The sequence below is a fragment of the Protopterus annectens genome, chromosome 9.part0 (genome assembly GCF_019279795.1).
Source record: "Protopterus annectens isolate FY-2018-M chromosome 9.part0, PAN1.0, whole genome shotgun sequence".
In the NCBI taxonomy this organism is placed as follows: Eukaryota; Metazoa; Chordata; order Ceratodontiformes; family Protopteridae; genus Protopterus; species Protopterus annectens.
The window spans coordinates 803,728,063-803,747,054 of NC_056743.1; the positions used below are offsets into that span (position 1 = coordinate 803,728,063).

Below are 18,992 nucleotides of genomic sequence, written 5' to 3' on the forward strand. Positions count from 1 at the left end.
CTACAGCTTCTGGAAAACCCACGACAAAGTTCAAAATTATAACTAAATATAAATAAATAAATTAGTAACGGTATTAAACTGAAAATTGCATCCATATAGCTACTACAAAATTACGCCATGCTGGCATTTTTAAAAAGACCCTACTGTACATTATATGATGTCACACAGAATACGCCAGCCCCACCCCATTCAAAAACAATACAGAACGCGTACAATACTGCCACTACGCAAAGAAAAGTATTTGAAAAAGGAAGAGCAAAAAGACCTAACGAAAACAGGAGAAAAACGCCAAGTAATGACACTCTATAATCTGATTGGTTACGTTATCTGCTATGAAGGATATGTACTTCCAAGCCGAAACTCAAAACTACCTCTTTAATGAAGGGAGTGCCATTTTGTCCGACAATCGTTGCGCCTGACGTCATAACAACACTGATATAAATGCTGTCCAGCGACAACAAGGAAGTGAAACTCAACTGAGCTTAAAGAAAGAAAAGAAATTGAAAGGCGAATTCTACTAAAAGAAGAGTATAAACTGCAGTAATACGTAATTTTCCCTGTAAAAATATAAGGAATAATAATCAGGATTACAAAGAAAAAAAGACCGCAATGAATAACAAAGGTAAGGCCTGCCCGTATAAATTTCATAGTCCGACCCCCCTATAGAATTGACGGACCGTTTTTGTTTTGGAAGGTTTGCTCGTTTAAAGATTATAGAATCTCCTTCCTTACTGAATAAATAGCCCCCATTTTTTGTGTTTTCCCCTCCTACGGGGGTTGTTGATAAATGTTTCCTGTCTCTTAGCTTGTTCTGCATCAGCGCACGCGCAAGGCCAGGTTACTTTGGGCCTCAGAACGTTGTTTGACCGCCCCCACCCCGTTCATCATCCGACAATCTCCTCCCCTCTTCCCCCACTTTGGGAAATACTGGGGTGTCTTTTTGGCCTGTTGCCCCCACCAAGTATTCAGTAGCTACCACCCTATGTTAGTACTATGTATCATTGTCCGTGTGGTCTACTGTGTTTCTTTGCTAGTTGGAGTTACAGGTACCCTCTATCCAGGTAGCAGTATACACTTCCTTTGACCATCCGTTTGATTGTAGTTAAGTTATGGTCAGATTGTGATTGAAAGATTAATCTGAGCGTAATTAGGCTTACAGGTATTGAAGTATATCTTTTAAATAAAACTAATCTTATCACGGATCCGTTGTATAGATGTGAAGAAATTAGTAAGTGACAAACAATAGTCAAATTAGAAAATGGAGCCTTTTTAAACATGTCTGGTGTCTTCTACTTGGTGGCTATAAAGTATGTTGAGGGAGCGTAAAGGTCTTAAGTGTAGCTGAGAATCTGGAGTCATACTAAATGCTGTTAGGATGACTGATAGCTCTCAGACCGCTTAGTTTTATACCCTTTCGTCAGTGTCACGAGTGCAAGCTGTAAACAAGCTGAGCGTGCTGTCGTGGTTCAGACTGTGGGGAAAAGTCGTTCTGTCTTTGAAGTAGCGTGGCTCTTCGCGTGCGTGAGCTAGCCTTATGGTAGGGTTTTCAGTATCACCGCACTTGAAGTCGTCTCTATTCGTGTGACGTGTTCTAACAGATTAAACTGTCTTATCTCCGTGTTTTAATAATGGAACATCGAGTAAGCGTACCACAACCCTCAACTTGTTACTGTCCATCTTTAGATTGTGGAAGACTACCGTTAATAATGTGGAATAAATGGGCAAAATGTGGGATACTTGCTAACGGCGTACTAAATACATCCAGTAGGAAGCTTACAATTGCTGTTACTTTATACTCTATTTTTGTACAAATTGCAGTTTATAGGTAACGTGGTGTGTTAGAAACTTGTGAAGCTGACCCAAAGTCTTTTGGTGGAAGCTGATATAACTGGACATGCACTTTGAGCTTATACGTACAAGAAATAACAAATAGATTCGTAGATTAGTACTAGACTAACTGCGTGTGTGGCCATTTTAAGTCTAGCCAGTTACCCTCTGAGAATCAAATCCTGCACCTTGTATTCAAGGTAAACACCTTAACCCTAATGCCAGCCATCGTAAAAACAATTTAACCAGAGCTTCCCTGAATTCCACTGGAATTGGACATCAACAAAGTTGAATAATCTAAATTACATGCTCTGTTACTTTTTAAGACATTGATGCTTAGTCTTGAGGCATGCGAGTAAAACAAGGGTATAAGTGAACCAGCAAAGGTCAATATAGTAGCAATTTTCTGCTTATTGGCTGAAAGGGTGAAATTTTCCACTTTGCATCCTAGACTTCATGATGCGCTCTGATTCTTAAAATATTTACCTCAGTACTGCTGCACACCGGATCTGAACTTTTTTGTAGTTCTGTGCTTATTTTGGTTAAGTGGGCAGATGGGAGCATAGCGTGCAAAACTAGCAGGTAATCTTCAATGAGGGCAGTTAAGTCCTTCAGTAGCAATTTTTTAGCTTGTGCATTCTTTAGGTGAAGATAAATAGCATATGCGTGCATATTCTTCGTAAAAGCTTCTCGTGAATTATGTAAAAGACTTGTAGTGCAATTTTCAAATAGTTGCACAGCTGAAATTAGAAAGTTCAATTCAGACCATGAGCTGTATACGTTCAGCAAAATTTAACTGCTTCAGAATCGAAGTAAGGTAGTATATGAAGGCTTTAATACACTGACATGTTAGTGTGTATTGAATACAGCTAGTGACCACTGCAGTTTATTTTAAGGAGTACTGAAATGGACTTGGAACTGACCGTCTAGGCTTTTTAAAAAAAAAAATGCAGTCCTCTATAGCTGCACACAGTCTCTTGCTTGGTTGTTTTCTTATTCAGTGTGTAATTTGTATGTGTAAGGCCACTTTCCTATCTGTTCTTTGATTCATAAGTTACTAGGCTAACAATCCAGAGGCCTTTCTAAGCCTGGCTAGGTTTTCCCATAATGTTTATCCAAATACGACATTGAGGGGCCAGGTATTTCGGTACAAATATGTTCTACTCGGCATGTCTGCTGTCTGGTTCTTGCCTGGTCTGCACTTCACTTTCAGAAAGTGTAAATTTAACATCTCTGCAGTATGGGGAAGGTGTCTTTTTACAAGGACTTTCTAAACATTTGCAGTGATTTGTTTGGTTTACACTTTAGTTCCAGACATTCTGACTTTTATATAAGTGTGCACTATTCAAGTTTATTTTCATATCCATATACCTTCCTTTGCATGTGTAAATGCTGTTCTGTCACCTGCAGGATAACAAACCTCATAGCAACCCAGCTGGCCCTTTAGCATCTTAAGTTGAGAGGTGATTGGCAAACATTTGTGTAGAAAAGAAAACCTGATAACTTCAGTTACAAACGTGGCCCAGCTGGCCCTTTAGCATCTTAAGTTGAGAGGTGATTGGCAAACATTTGTGTAGAAAATAAAACCTGATAACTTCAGTTACAAACGTGGATATTTTTTTCAGTGCAGTATTGCATAAATTCCTCAATTCTGCCTTCCATTAAGTCTCTCTCCTCCAAAGCGTTCTAAGTGTATTGATTCCAGTTTCCATTTTTTTCTATGTAATTTGCTCTTTCTCTTCTGTAATCACCATTCCAGTTTTTATCTTTTGTTGTAACAAATTCAAAAATAGTTTGGTTTAGACTAATTTCCTTTTTCTGATTACTTTTTTTGGCAGTCAACTTCAGAATTGAAGGCCTTGCGTCTAGGCAGTTCAGATACTGGTCCTAGCTCAAAAGAAATCATTTTCTTGGTTGGGTGATGTGATGGGGTACACTCTCAAAAAGGTATATCCATGGTTACCACTTTCCTCCAATCACATTTCCAACATTTGCCATTTACCAGAGGAAAAATTCTTTGTGGAGTCTGCTTGGGGTATAGAAAGGCCTGTGCGAATGTCTCAAAGCAAAAATCCTAAATGTTTTTAGACTTTGCATATTTGGGAGTCATAGGGTCCTACCATTGTTTCCTCTTGAATCACTTATCTAATTTCTTCCAGTGTCTAACTTTCTGTAGTTATTGTGCAATATTTTATATGCCCTATTTTTTATCCCTTAACAGCAGCTTCTGTTCTAGATTAAACTGGGTGGGGCTTTCACTTGGGATTCCCCTATCCCTTTCTCTGTATTCTGTATTGATCCCTGATGGGGGAGGAGGCAGTCTCTGGCCTGCACTCTGTATTTTTGGACTCTTCCCATTCTTTTTCCCTCTAGTTTCCCAATGTCTTGGTTGCTTTGCTAGTTTTCTCCAGTAAATTCCATCCCCCTCATGCCTATTCTCTGTATCCCTACTTGTTATCCGTATCAGCAATTCTCCTTTTCTGTTCACATGTGGGCTTAGTTCTTGGAGGACCTTTTTGCTACTTAATGTGTGGCTTATCCTTTAATCTGCATCCAAAATCCCACTCACTCTTTATTTCTTGAATTTCCCGCACTTCAACCTATTATAGCTTTCTGTTTTATGTAGTCTTAGCTGTAGCGCTAAAATTACTTTCGATTCAGGTAACCCTAAACCACCTATTTGAAAGATCCATTTGAGCCTTGCCCTCTTCCTTCCCAGATAAAATCCTTAAGCTCTAATTGCTATGTCCACAGCTTCTCTGGTTAAGATGCCTGACCTATGTATAAAATGACTTAAAAACATTTTAACAGCTTGTGTCTTGCTATCCATAAATATTTACTGGTGTCCGCATGAATAATTTGACCCAAGTTATATGCCAGATTCCCTTCCTGGCGCAACTATCCCCATTTATCCAGGCTTGGGACTGGCACAAAGAAATGTGCTGACTTATGCATCCCCAGTGGACATGGCTGTGGTGAATATGTATTTTAACAAGTGGGAGGAGCATAGGGTGACTTACAAGAGTGGAGGAAGGAAGATGCACACAGGTGGATTGTATCTTGTGTAGGATTGCCAGTTTGAAGGAGATTGGAGACTGTAAAGTGGTGACCGGGGAAAGTGTAGGTGGGCAGCATAGGATGGTCGTTTGTAAGATGACTGTGATCAAGAAGAGTGAGGGCAGCACCAAGGATCCAATGGTAGAAATCAAAAAAGGGCAATTGTGAGGTGGAGTTCAGGGAAGAGTTAAGACTGGCACTGGGTGAAGTTACCAAATAGCTGGGTAACTACAGCAGATCTAGTAAGGGAGACTGCTAGAAAGGTGCTCTCTGACATCTGGACAGAGGAAGGATGACAAAGTACATGAGTATACAGAGAGGTTGACAAAGTGGGATTGTCAGATGAAGAAAGTAGGCAGGAGTATAAGGAGATGAGGTGCATGGCAAAGAGGTGGCGAAGGATAAGGCATATGAAGTTGTATGAAAGGTTGGACACTAAGGAGGGAGAAAAGTACCTGTACCGATTGGCTAGACAGTGAGTGAGCTAGGAAAGATGTGCAGCAGGTAAAGGTGATAAAGGGTAATGAGGGAAACGTGCTTACAAGTGAGTGTGTGAGCAGATGGAAATAGTACTTTGAGGGGTTGATGAATGAAGAGGATGAGGGAGAGAAGGTTGGATGATGTGGGGATAGTGAATCATTAAGTGCAATGGATTAGCAAGGAGGAAGTAAGGATAGCCATGAAGAGTATGAAGAATGGAAAGGCTGTTGGTCCAGATGACTTGGAAGCATGGTGTTTAGGTGAAATGGCATTGGAGTTTTTAATCAGATTGTTTAACATTTTGTAAAGTGAGAGGATGCCTGAGGAATGGAGTGTTTTGGTACCGATTTTTTTAAGAAGGGTGATGTGCAGAGCTGTAGTAACTACAGAGGGCTTAAATTGATCACTTGCAGCATGAAGTTATGGGAGAGTAGTGGAAGCTAGGTTAAGGAGAGACGTGGTGATTAGGATCAGTATGGTTTCATGCCAGGAAAGAGCACTACAGATGCGATGGTTGCTCTGAGTGTTGAAGTACAGAGAAGGTCAGAAGGAGTTGCATTGTGTTTTTGTAGACTTGGCGAAAGCATATGACAGGGTGCCTAGAGAGGAGTTGTAATATTGTATGAGGAAGGCCGGGTGCCAGAAGTGTGTAAGGATAGTGTGACAGTGGTGAGATCTGCGGTGAGTGACTGGTGTGTTTAAGGTGGGATTACATCAAGGATCAACGCTGAGCCCTTGTCTTATTTGAAATGGTGATGGGACAGGTTGAGATGAGATCAAGACATGAGTCCCCATGGACTATGATGTTTGCAGATGACCTTGTGATCTGTAGGGAATATGTGGAGACCCTGGAGAGATGTGATTTAGAGAGGAATGGTCAGCAGGACTGACAGAATGTGTGTGAATGAGGGAGGATAGAGGAATGGTGAGGATGTAAGGAGTACAGGTGGCAAAGGTGGATGATTTTAAGTACTTGGCATCAGTAGTTCACAGTAATGGGGAGTGTGGAAGAGATTAATAGTACAGGCAGGATGGACTGGGTGGAGAAGTGTCATGTGTGATTGTGGCAGATGAGTACCAGTAAGAGTGAAAGGGAAGGTCTACAAGAGGGGTAGTGAAACCAGCTATGTTATATGGATTGGAGACAGTGGCATTGACAAAAAGGCAGGAGATGGAGCTAGATGTGGCAGAGTTAATGTTAAGGTTTGCACTGGGTGTGACGAGGGTGGACAGGATTAGGAATAAGTATATTAGAGGGCCAGCCCAGGTTGGAAGGCCAGAGAGGCAAGATTACATTGGTTTGGACATGTGCAGAGGATGGATGCTGAGTATATTGGGGTTAACAGATGCTAGGGATGAAGCTACCAGGTAACTGGAAGAGGAGTGCTTAAGATGAGGTTTATGGATGTGGTAAGAGGACATGCAGGTGGTTGGTGTGACAGCAAGATGCAGAGGACTGGAAGAAATGGAAACAGATCGCTGTGGTGACCCCTAATGGGAACATCCAAAATATGCATCTTGCTATCCGTAAATGAGCTTAGTTTGTCTTTTCCCATATATCCTTAGCTGCTGTAACAGTCAATTTTAACCTGTACTAAACGGTCTCTTGGCTTTTCCTGGTTAGGGGTCACCACAGCAGAACTCCAGTCCACTAATGATTGGCAGTGGATTTTTAAGGTGCCGAGTTGCTAGCCTGATGTCCAACCTTCAAAGAAGGCACACCCATTCACGCTCGCACGTACCTGAATGTGTTTTAACGTCACTCGAAGACTGGGAGGACCTGCAGACTCAACACAGAAGGTCCTCCAGCTGAGAATCTAACTGGAGGCCCCCTTGCTGTGAGGCGACAACGCTAACTGCTGCACCAACACGGCCTCCATTATAACCTGTACTCCTAAATCATTGTCATATGTGGATATTGCCTTTGTTTTGTTCTTTAATTTTATATCCAGAAAAGACTTGAGCCAGAAAGAACAGAACACTTTTCTGAGACAGTTATCAGGTACAAAGTTATCTGCAAATAAAGCCAACTTTTCTTTATTACTGTACCAATTATTACTTTTGACCACATCTTTGCCATTCTTTTAGCTATTGTCGAATAACACTTTGTAATCCATAGTTTAAAAATTGAAGTGGGCCTGTATGAAGCAGTCTGGGCCTTTACCATCTTTAGGTATTACAGCCACCACAGCTTTCTTCCAGGATGTTGGTTACTATTAAAACCTTCTAGATCTTTCACTAGTACTTCACAGGAATGTTATCTATTCCTGGTGACTTTCCTGCAAATTGTTTATACTTCATGGTTTATCTTGCATATCTTAACTGTAACAGAGCTTCATCTCCCTCTAAACTTGTCATGCGCAAGTCTCTTAATTTCCACTTGTGCATTGCTTGATTTACATCTCTGCCTTATGCAAATTGTCTTAAAATATCCAATACATATACAGGATTTCTGGTTATTTTTGGTTCCCCTTATCCTACAATATTTTAACATTTGTAAACCCCTCTAAATTCTTGGTTCTTGATCATCTTTCATTAATGCCAATCTTTATACTCCATTTTCTCACTCACTGGCTATACCTTCTGAAGAGATTTCAGTCTTGTTTCTCATTTCATCTGCTGATTCCTTAAATTCCTGTTTGTGACAAGTGTAGAAAGTACCAGTGTCTCATTTTAACTTCATTGTCTTGTATGTTTCGAAGTGTATTGGTGTTTGAGCTGAAATTGCCACACTTTCAATTAAATGTACATGTTCCTGTGAAAACTTCTGTTTAGTCTACCCCATTTATTGTACCTTGGGGAGTAACTCTCTCAATTTCTGCTACCTATTCATTAAATTCCTCTAACAGGTAGGTGGTGAAGCGCCGTTCTCTCACTTCAGCATCCTGCATTTTATCTTGGGTGTTGGCATGTGATTTAAAATATTTCTCTGCTTTCAGTTAAATGTACATGTTCCTGTGAAACAGAATTTTTCATGTAGCCTGGTTATTGTACCTTGGCTGTGTAAATTTTCATTTCCTATTACTGAATTAATCTTTCGTACAAAATATTTTCAAATTCTTCAGAAATCTCTCATTGTATTCCCTTCTGAGTCCCCTCCTTGGCACAGTGAATCGTTCAGTCTCCAATTCTTAATACTTGTCTTTCTGCTACAGTTGTCGGGAACCTTACTGTTGGAAATTTCAGCCCACCCCAGTAATCCTTGCTGAAAGCTGTTATTTATATTCCACCTAAAACTGCTATTAGAGCTTAACATTTCTCCCCAATTCATCAGGTGTAATCATCCCTGCCAGTAGCCCTTTACTACCACAAATCTGCCACTTTTTTATTTGTATTGGAGCTTCTCTGGTAATTGGTACACTTCTATTTTTCATTTTTCCCTGATATTCTGCTGGATATCAATCCTGAAATTTATTTACATGCTCACTTTTTCCCAAATGTGTGTCCTGTAACATTGCCCTTTGCTCTCCTCTTCCTATACCTATGAGGCTATTGGAATTCCAAAACTGTGTGGACAATGACTTGTGGTAAATTCCCCCGTCATATGACAGCTTTTTCAAATGTCTATTTCCAGTTTTATATGCACCCACTATTGTTTGGCTGGTTGATCTTTTATACAGTAGCTTCTTGTCATCCCCGCTTGAACCTGTGGTATTTTTACTAGACTTTGTTTTATTAAAAGCCCTCAAACAACCAAACACGCATAATCTAACTCTAAACAAGCCACAAAATTATGTAATTATTTCAGTTAATATATCCCTCTTCTGATGGGAACAGCTATCTCAAAGTGACAGCTGCAACCACAGGCACTGACTAAGATTATCATGGTAAGAAGCATGTTAAAGCCTGTGCTTCTACATTAATTCTCGTCTTTATTCCCCTCAGATATGTGAAAACAGCTTGTATGCTTTCAGAAAACATTCTTTTAGTACTGGTCATCTTTAAATGAAACTATTATGCACTGATAAATGCATTAACGAATTTATGGACAAAGTCTTGCTTTCAGTAATTTCAAAACTATTTTGCTAAACTGCTTTCTGCTGTACTGTAATTGTTTCCCAGAAGACCACATCCAGATGTCTTTATTGCTCTCCCCTGTAGTTAGCTTGTTTCCATGGAAGTGCAAGAAGAATGCATCTGCTCACCGCTGCAGACTTCTCAACTTTCCCTAAACAATTTGCTAACTGAACTTGCATTCAGTGTCTTACTTTTAAAGCCCCCTTGCACTAAAAACTTAAGGGCATTAATCCAGACTTTCACGTATGCAAAAGTAAAAAAAATTGCATGTAGTATAATCTGTGCACTTTTGCATCCCATGCAAACAGTCCAGGATTACAACCTATTGACTGTAAGCATGCTTTTGTCCAGTCTTCTTATGTTGTAATCCTTACATTCCTTAAAGGAAGTTTCTGATTGCATAATCAAAGTGCTTTACTGTGGCATGCAAATTGTCATGAAATGTCTTGTGTAAATACTGCTTAGAACAAAATGTTTTACTTTTCATTTTGTGTTCTTCCAAAGATTAATAACATGAAGTGGGGTATATGCTTTTTAGTCCCCCACAAGTTTAACCAGGTTAACAAATGTCCAATATTTCTAAGTCGCTCTTTCTTGTAAAGGCTTATTTCACAAATGTGATGCTCTGTAGTATCTCACTTATTTACTAATGTCATTGTTCATCTCCTAACCCCAGACTCTGGGTTTAAGTCTGAGGTGCTCAAATTCTTCAACTCCTGCACTTTCCCTGTCAAGTATTTTCCTTTCAAACATTTGAAAAGGCTTCACTGGCAGTTTCTGAGCTTTTAGAAAGTTAAGCAGTCCCCTTCTGTTTTTATTCACTTTTTTGTTGGATAAACATGTCTCTCCTCTTCCTGTTCTGCATAAAAAACTTTGATCCTTCTGGGAAAAAATATTCTGTAGACACCTGACTACAACAGCTTGACTCAGTGCCTCTCGACATTCTCTGATTGCTGGGATAAATTTGCTTTTCTTCTGACTGGTCTACAGGCAATTTTCTACACGCCAATTTTTAATACATGCCCTTCTGCTACAGTTTTGTCAGGATCAAGTCTCCGCTTGTTTGCCAGTACAGTTAACTTTCTTGTGGCCGGGTTTGGAACTTGTACAGTGTGCCCTTTCGTTTAAATCCTGAGCACCAGTTCAGTTACTTTGTGCATTTATAAAGTTGTCTTCAAGTTTCTCTGGTACAGCAGAAAATCCCAGGTTTTCTCTGCTAATTTGATTTTTTAAACTATTCTTGAACAGTTTTCTACCTAATTTTTGCACATTTATTCAGTTCATCTGAATAGCAATTTAGTTTCCATTTTCCAGCCTTTTGTTTGAGTTGTACTCTGCATATTTATTTTCCTCTTAATTACTGAAAGCCATATGTTTGTACCAAAGCTGAAGCTTGAATTGCTGCAGGATTCTTCCAAGTTTTTTTTTTTTTCTCCACCCTTTCTACTTTTCTTTCAGGCTCCAAGCTTCTTTGGCATACAGACAGTGTTCTTAATAGCCAGTATCTGAATTTTACTAAAACTGGCAGAATTACTGGCCCGTATCCATCTCCTTCACACTGGGAGAGGAGAAATTAAGCTGGTAATAGTGTTCTAATCTTGTAAAGTCTCATTGAGTTTATTTTAACTATATTCAAAGTTCCATTCACAGTTTTTTTACCAGGTGTCTTGGAGGCAGTTTTCCCAGGTATTTGTACTTTCTAGGATACTGTTATCATTCCTAGAAACCTTAAATGCCTGCTTGCCTTCTGGACAAGGGATTTGCACAAGTGCTCTGTTTTCCTGATCACATTTCCTCTGGGACTGATGCATGTATTTCAAACATGCCACTTATTTTGAATTTGCTGTTAAGCTTTGGCTGTTCTATTTCGTAGCTTGTCAGCCTGTTGGCAGTCCTTGTCTGATATCCCTATATTAGTAGGTCATTAACACCTTCCAAGCAATGGCTTAATTGTGCAGCACCTCTGCTCTGGTGCTGAAGTAACTATGCAATGAAAAGTAGTTTGTGTAAAAAAAAAAAAAAATAATATGCATACAGATTTAAAACCAACACATTGCTTACTCTACCCCAGCTATTAAAAACTACAGCCATGATTAACTTGGACTACCAGAACAATGATCTGTTCTGTCCTGGATATGATCAGTCAGCTTTCAAAGCTTCAAGGCACCTTCCACACCTAACTGCCAGAGTCTTGGACAAAGCCTGAAAACAATTTATCAAAAGCTTCGCAGCTGCCTTTGAAACTTGCTTCCTCCGTGGGCTTCATGGAGCAGACAGCTAGTGATCCTTCAAGGCTGGTTAGGTACCTTGCTGGGAATCTTTTATTTTATCAGGAAAACTTGTGCTATTTCTTTTGACAAATTTAAGGCTGTCCTTTTAAAGTGAAGCTTAAATGCATGTGAATTTTCTTTAAAATGGGTGTTGGGCAGGTCATTGTGCTTGGACTTTTTCACTTTTAAAACTTTATTTTTGTGTTGAGGTTTGGACTCTTAAGGCTCCAGTCAAGACTCTGTTCAACCATGGAGCAGTTACTGGTAGTCTGTCCTTCCACTGTTCACATGAGGAAAACTGCTTTGGAGTCTTGGTAGGCTGGTGACTTCACTACCTCAGCCACTGATGGGTGGAGCTCATTATCCAATCTGTTTCTTGGACTGCTCATTAATGTCTCTTGGCTCCTCTGGAAGCCACCAAAGACAGAGATGCCAATACATTCTTTAACTGCCAGTCTTGCATGTTAAATTTTCTAAGATTTTAGGTAAAATTCTTTCCAAACTTCATTTTCGCTTTCTTGAAGGATGGAATGGGATTAGTATGGTGAGCCTCTGCTGATGTGGGGTGGTATTCACTGAGCTAGGATACCTGATCCCCAGGGTAGTGTACCTGCTAGTCTTACCTTTCCAGGAAGATACCTAGGAAGTGTTGTATATCTATGGATAGGGAAAGATTTACAAGGAATGAGTTTTTGCTTTTATTTCAAATTGTTCTGAACCAAATCCTATTTCCCAGCATGATTTGTTGCAGTTGGGTATTCCAGTCTGCAGTTGTCCCTTCTGTTTCAGCTTTAGAGAGCTTTCTTAATGGCTTGCAGTCTGTATACCTTTAGACTCTAGGGGCAGGTGGTTGACTGGCAAATCATCTCTCATGAACAGCCCCTGCAATTTCCTTATCTAAAATCTCTGCTAAACAGAACATAGTAAGCATGAATCTATCTGTTAAGGATGGGAAAAGCTTTTTGTAAATTGGGAGATTTTTTAGAATTTAACTGCCAAGCTTTCATGCTAAAGTTTTGTGACTTTAAGATTAACCTCCATTCTGAATGGGCCATCCTCTCAAGTTAACTGATTGAATTTCCCTTAATTTTATCTGCTTTTCATGTAACCAAACACACTTTACTGCTGCTGCTGTGATTCTGCTGATAATGTCTCCGGCTCTGCAGCTATGGAGTAGATGGAAAGGACTTTCTTGGCAAAGATGTTCCATTTGACTCTTCTGCAGCTCAAGGTCTTAAGACTTTATGAAAGGGGAGGTATTGTCTCAAGGGGTGACCCAATTTTTCCAATCCTCTTAGTTTAATTCAGTCAGCCCTTTCTCAGTGTAATTTTAAGCAAGAATGGTTAAAATTTTAAACTATGGCAATATCTAGATGTTTTCCAGCTGTCAGGCTTCTTTGACAGATGTCCTTAACTCCTCAGCTTTGGGTTACAATTGAACTTGACAAATCTCATTCCCTCCCACAGACTAGGTTTTTGGAAGAACCTTTGTCTCCGTACAAACGTCTTGCTGAGCTTTTATAACCAGGGTGTTTATCAAAGAATTTTTCTAGATCTCACAAATGAGATTTATTATGGTTCCCGTGATTAAACTTCACATAAGAGCGATTCGGTGGTACCTCTGAGGTCTGTCTAGTCTCTGCATAGACACCCATTATTTTCAGATTCCAGAGCTTGAGTTTGAGAAATGGGAGGTGGTGGTGTGGTTGGACCATTTCCGTCAGCCCAGGCCCCTGCTTCCACTTAATGTTACAACAGATGCTTCAGACTTTGCTTGGGGGGCTGTATTGAAAAGCACATCCGTGCCAGACATTGGCAGCAGTCAGTGCTTTGAAAGCCAATTTATCTGTGGTCCCCTGGACTCGTCAGTTACAATACCACAGTGATGTATATAAACAAGGGGATACCAGATCTTACCATCTTGGCAGACGCCATGATGAACCAAAAGATGGCAACTCAAATTTAACTTTTCAGGCTAGGCCCTCCAATAGAAATAACACTGAGGGAGAAGGATTCACAAACTCAGTTGTGGGGAGCTCCTCAAATGTTTCTCTACATTTGTAACAATCTGCTTCAGCATTCTTTGCCAACAGGTCTGGAAGATTAGTGTCTTTTCATTCCAATGGGCAGGAATGTGTCCATGAATACTGAGGATTTTTAAGATCAAAACATAATCCCTAAAGAGAATGGATTCTTTGGCCTGGACAATTACCACAACCTACCCCAAAGACTGGTATTTACTGTTAGACTGGGATTATATGATAACCTGGTGTGACTTCAGTTGATTACTTGGATGATAGTTTTGATACCCATTAGGCATTCTTTTGAAGACCAGCTAAAATACTGCTGGATTGTTTGTAAGATGTTCTAGTTGATGCAGTGCTAAGAACCAGGACCCATTTATGATTGTCTGGTTCTAAATTATCCTCTGACCTTTCTTACACTCCTGTCAGGATTTCTTTTCATTTCTACTAGCTTATACCCTTGGACCCCTTTCTACCGGGCCTCAAGTTACCTAGTTGCAATCCTCTACCTCCTTTGTTAAAGGGACAGGGTTTGAGAACCAATCCTTTTATGCCTAAATAGGTTTCAGGCTTCCTGCATTCTTTCCAAAACATAAAAATGAGGGAGCATTTTGTGCATTGCCTACAAACTGTTCAGATACTGCTTGGACAATTTAATTTTTTGGAAAGTTGATTGGTTAACTTCATGAGAAAGGGCTAATGTCAAAGCAGACCATTTCTATATTGTCATGCTTGTTTCTCACCTTGATAAGACACACAGGGATGGTTATGGTTATGCCTTTTTGGTATTCTAGAGGCAACAACTTGGCCCTCTCTATATACATTCATAAAGCATTACAAAAACTAGATTCCTTTTCCAGGTCCAAAACCAGCTTCACTGGGACCATTCTCCAGAGATTCCTGGATTCTGGAACTCCTTCCCTTTTCCAAGGCTGTAATCTTAACACTAATGTGAGCTAACAGATCACTGGAGTAGCTGTCCCCCTCCCTCCACCCCCCTTGTTTTTTTGTGTAGCCAGGGTGTGGATGTATACAACTTGTGTACAGTTGAATTCCTTTTCTTTAACTTAGCATTTTTATTTAAAGTTATAGCCTCTCTTTGAGGCCAGAAAGCTCTGAAGCTTTTGGTGCCCAAACTGTGTTTTTGGTGTTGCGGTGCATGGAAGGTGTCCTGAATCTCAAGCTGGTCCGTGGCAGTGGTCCTATCTTGGGGAAAGATGCTTTTTTTACTCTCCCTAGAAACAGACATCCCACTCACCAGACTGAACAAGGTCACTGTAAGCTGCCTGTCAGGTGCCAGGATCCACCACAACACAAGCACTTGAGTCACTCCAAAGCAAGTACAAATATGACTCATTGTCCATGCTGGTGTGAATGACCTGAGACTTGCCTCCCTGGACTACATGAAAAGACAGAGGAGCTCCCTGACCTTGTAGCATCTTGCTGTCACCAAGAATGATGCCACAGTATAAAGACAAAATGATCCATTTTAACAATTGGCTAAAGTATTGGTGTCATTCAAAGGGGATCCAGTTTGTCAGCCTGGGATGACATGCTTTACAAGCCACGTTGCTTTGCTAGGGATGGCTTGCACCTGTCACCCCTGGGTTTTCGAATACTGGCAAAGGCTCTTGCCTCCCCCATAGTGCCTTTTTTAGGCAAGGCTCAAAAGACAAACCCACCTCCATGGACAATACAAAGGAAAAAAAAACTAAGGGTAATGCTGCTCAACACCAGAAGTCTAAACCTAAAGATGCACGCACTCGAGACTCTCGTCAGTATGGAGAATATATCTGTGCAGTGACGTAAACCTTGTTTAAGGCTCCCGAGAGCACCCCAGCACTAACGGGTTATACTTCATACCATGCTTTTCTGCCCCAAAACTCTGACAACCACAAAAGGAGGGGGAGTATCCATATTTATCAGATACCCACACCTCCAGGTTAGTGGCACTGCACGAAGCATCAGACCATCCATGTGCAACTTAACAGTGGGCAAAACTGCCTTTCAGTTTGTAGCCTGCTACAGACCACCCTCCCAAACACAGGAACCCCACTCGGCTTTCCAGAGAACACTGGAGAATATGATCTCTCCAAACAATTATTTGGTGACTTCAACTACCCAAACATTGATTTTGAAAACTACTCTAACCCAAACACCCTTGCCAAATGGTTCCTAGAATCCATAAACAATTGCTATGGAACAACTGGTCACCACTCCCACAAGAGGGGAAAACATTGGATCTGGTCATCACCAACATGGGGTCTCTGTTCCACACCAGAGATATACCCCTCATTGGTAAGATCAGACCATAAACTAATCTCACTGGACATCAATATTCCATCCCCAGCCAAGGAAACCACTGTGGAAAACTTCTCAGAAGCTAACTTCACACTTCTCAAAACCGAGGTGGAATCCTTCAAAGCCCCCAGTCCAGTGGAAAATACAGCCCAAAACGCAGAATCCTTTACAAAAGCATTCTATGGACACCTACAGGAATGCATGGAGCATGCTATCCCAGATAAAACCAAGACTCACTCCTCCAAAGGCAGGTGACCTGTCTGGTGGACACTGGCCATAAATAAGCTATACAACAGAAGGAGAAAGCTACATGATGGAGCAAAATCCCAAAAAGGGAAGGAGTCTCATCAGTACTAGCAAGAAACTACGATCCCTCATAAAATCCTCTTAAGGCCAGCTTCGAAAGAAATTGCACAAGACACAAGATAATCACAAGGCCTCCTTTAGTTATGTCAGGAACCTGGGAGGCAACTCCCAGATATGCTCTAGTTAAGTGCAAAATACACTGAACCCACAGATATTGCCAACATCCTGGCAGAACCCACAGATATTGCCAACATCCTGGCAGAAAGGTTCAGTGCAACCCCCCCTTCCCCCCTGAAAGAGCAAATGTCTATCCCAACAGAGTGTAGCCTTCCTGAGATCACAGATGCACAGGTGAGAGCTGCCCTCTCCAAAAGCAAAAAAACACAGCATCAATAGGACCAGACACTGTCCCAGACTGCATCTTGCATGAGCTCCAAGAAGAATTAAACCCTCAAAGTCCCTGTTCAATCTCTGCCTTGCTACAGGATATGTGCCCAAGGAAGGGCGTACAGCAACAGTGGTCCCACTCCACAAAGGTGGTGCCACAACGGACCCCAGAAACTATCGCCCTATAAGCCTGACTAGCCTGGTCTGCAAAGCTATGGAATATATCATGGAAGTCGTAAACATTGGGAACCTCCAGACACTGGATCCTAGCCAATTTGCCTTTAAGGGCAGATCTTGCCTCTTGAACCTGGTCAACTTCTTTGAAACAGTTACCAAAGCCATAGATGAAGGGAAAGTAGTCCACACAGCCTACCTGGACCTCGCAAAAGCCTTCGACACAATACCCCACTTGGGCATCATAAATAAGCTCACCAGCTTAAATATCAACCCCTATGTCACAAGATGGGTTGCAAACTGGCTCAGGGATAGAACCCACATGGCCAGATTAGCAGGTGCCATGTCACTCTAAACCAGTTACAAGTGGAGTCCCACAAGGCTCAGTCCTGGGACCTCTCTTGTTCGGTATATATTTCTCCAAGGTACAGGCCAATGTGGGTGGACTATGGCTGACCAAGTTTTCAGATGACTGCAAACTGGGTGCCATAATCAAGACTCTGGCTGACACAAGCAACCTCCAAAAGGGTCTCGGACAACTGGTGCCAGAGCCATGGCCTAAAGCTAAATGCCAAAAAGTGTTTATCCCAAAGGGGATGACTATGCAAAGTGCCCACAAATTAACCACATAGGTGGTAATCCATTAAGTACGGATGATGTAATTAGGGACTTGGGGACCCAAGTAGATTGTCAAAGGAGAGATTGCTATCGCATTGCCAAAGTGGTTAGAAAGACCACCTATATAGCCCACCTTATCACGAAAGGGTTCACATCTAGATCAAGAGAAGTCATTGTGCCCCTCTACTCATCACTTATCAGGCCCATAATTGAATACAATGCCCCATTTGGGATGTACCTTACCAGACCTGCAGCAACTGGAAAGACCCCAAAAGTACCTCACCAAGAGGACCAAGGGACTCTGATGCCCTATGCAGTTCGGCTAAAACTCAAGCTCTACTCAGTTGCATACCGCCTACTCAGAGGCAATCTGTGTGTGGCGTATAAAGCCATGTCCAACCCAGAATTAATGAAAATGCTTCACCTCAGGAAATCCAAATCCTAGAGCTACACGCTCCAGGGACTTGAACCTCAGCACAGAAATAAATAGGACATGCTGGAGGGACAGATTTCATATCCCAGAGGCACCCCTCACTCGAACAAAATCCCAATCAGTTAGGCAGAGCCCCTCACTGACCCTCTTCAAGAGAAATCTTGACGAGTGGATGGGAGAAGTTTATCCCTGGGATCTGTTCTGTGTCCCTGCTTGACAGAGGTACAGTAACCTTAAAAGGGTTACCTTCTGTGACCTACTATACAGAGGCAGTCAACTAATCTAAAAGGGTGGTGAAAGCTAACACTCTGGCTAGGCTTATAAATGCCGTAGGGCAGATAGCCTAGTATCAACCTATGAACAGGTAGTGGAGGAGGCCCAAGACAACGTTGCTGAATGTTAAAATCTCGTTGGCCCCTGAAAGTTCCTCAGTCTGACAATGAACCAGTCTGTCTTTAAACTCAAGCAAATTGCTTCCAATTTCCTTTAATGTACTATGTAAACCTGTGATTGCACATGCACTACATAGGAGTTGGCAGATGCAGAAGATGGTAGAAACTAACAGTAATCCTTTATTTACCCATGGCTGGCTTTTGGTTTAGTTTTCGCCCTCATGATCAACCCATGCTATCCATGGGTAAACCCAACACCCAGGTATGGATTGTCTGTAGAATCTGTACTCCAGTCTGAAGCTTTATTTCCCAGATGGCCTTTGCAAGTACCTTATGAAAGTCCTGTTGTAAACAGGTTAATGTTTTGATCGCTTCTGATTTTGTGCATCATTGTTGGTTCACAACAGTGACCATACTGTTAGCTACTTTTGTTTAGCTTTGATTTGCTTTTAGTGACATCTAAAGCTTTCTTTTGTAATTCCTGCTGTTTTCCTGACAGCAAATGATACATTGCTTAAGCATATAGGTATACGTGGGGGGGGTGCATGGGAAGATGTAATCTGTAATTATTTTTAATCTGGCAAGCTTTCTGAACCTTTTAGGTTATGAAGATGTCCACTGCTAGCTATTGAGACTAGTTTCTCATTTTGGATGGTTTACTTGCATACATACACCTTAGTGTACTACTAATGTAGCTTGCTGTGTC

At 41.2% G+C, this 18,992-nt stretch overlaps 1 protein-coding gene across 2 annotated transcripts in view; it reads left to right on the forward strand.

Moving 5' to 3' along the window:
* The first annotated feature begins 403 nt into the window (after positions 1-403).
* The window catches only part of DAZAP2 (DAZ associated protein 2), a 269,808-nt gene continuing 251,219 nt past the window's right edge, over positions 404-18,992 (forward strand). Inside the window, exon 1 of one of the 2 annotated variants that reach the window (XM_044083447.1) lies at positions 404-622. In XM_044083447.1, coding sequence (XP_043939382.1) covers positions 610-622 — 13 coding nt within the window. In that variant the 5' untranslated portion in view covers positions 404-609. Of the gene's footprint in view, positions 623-956; positions 1,062-18,992 lie in introns of those variants that run through there. The other variant, XM_044083446.1, reaches the window with a different exon arrangement.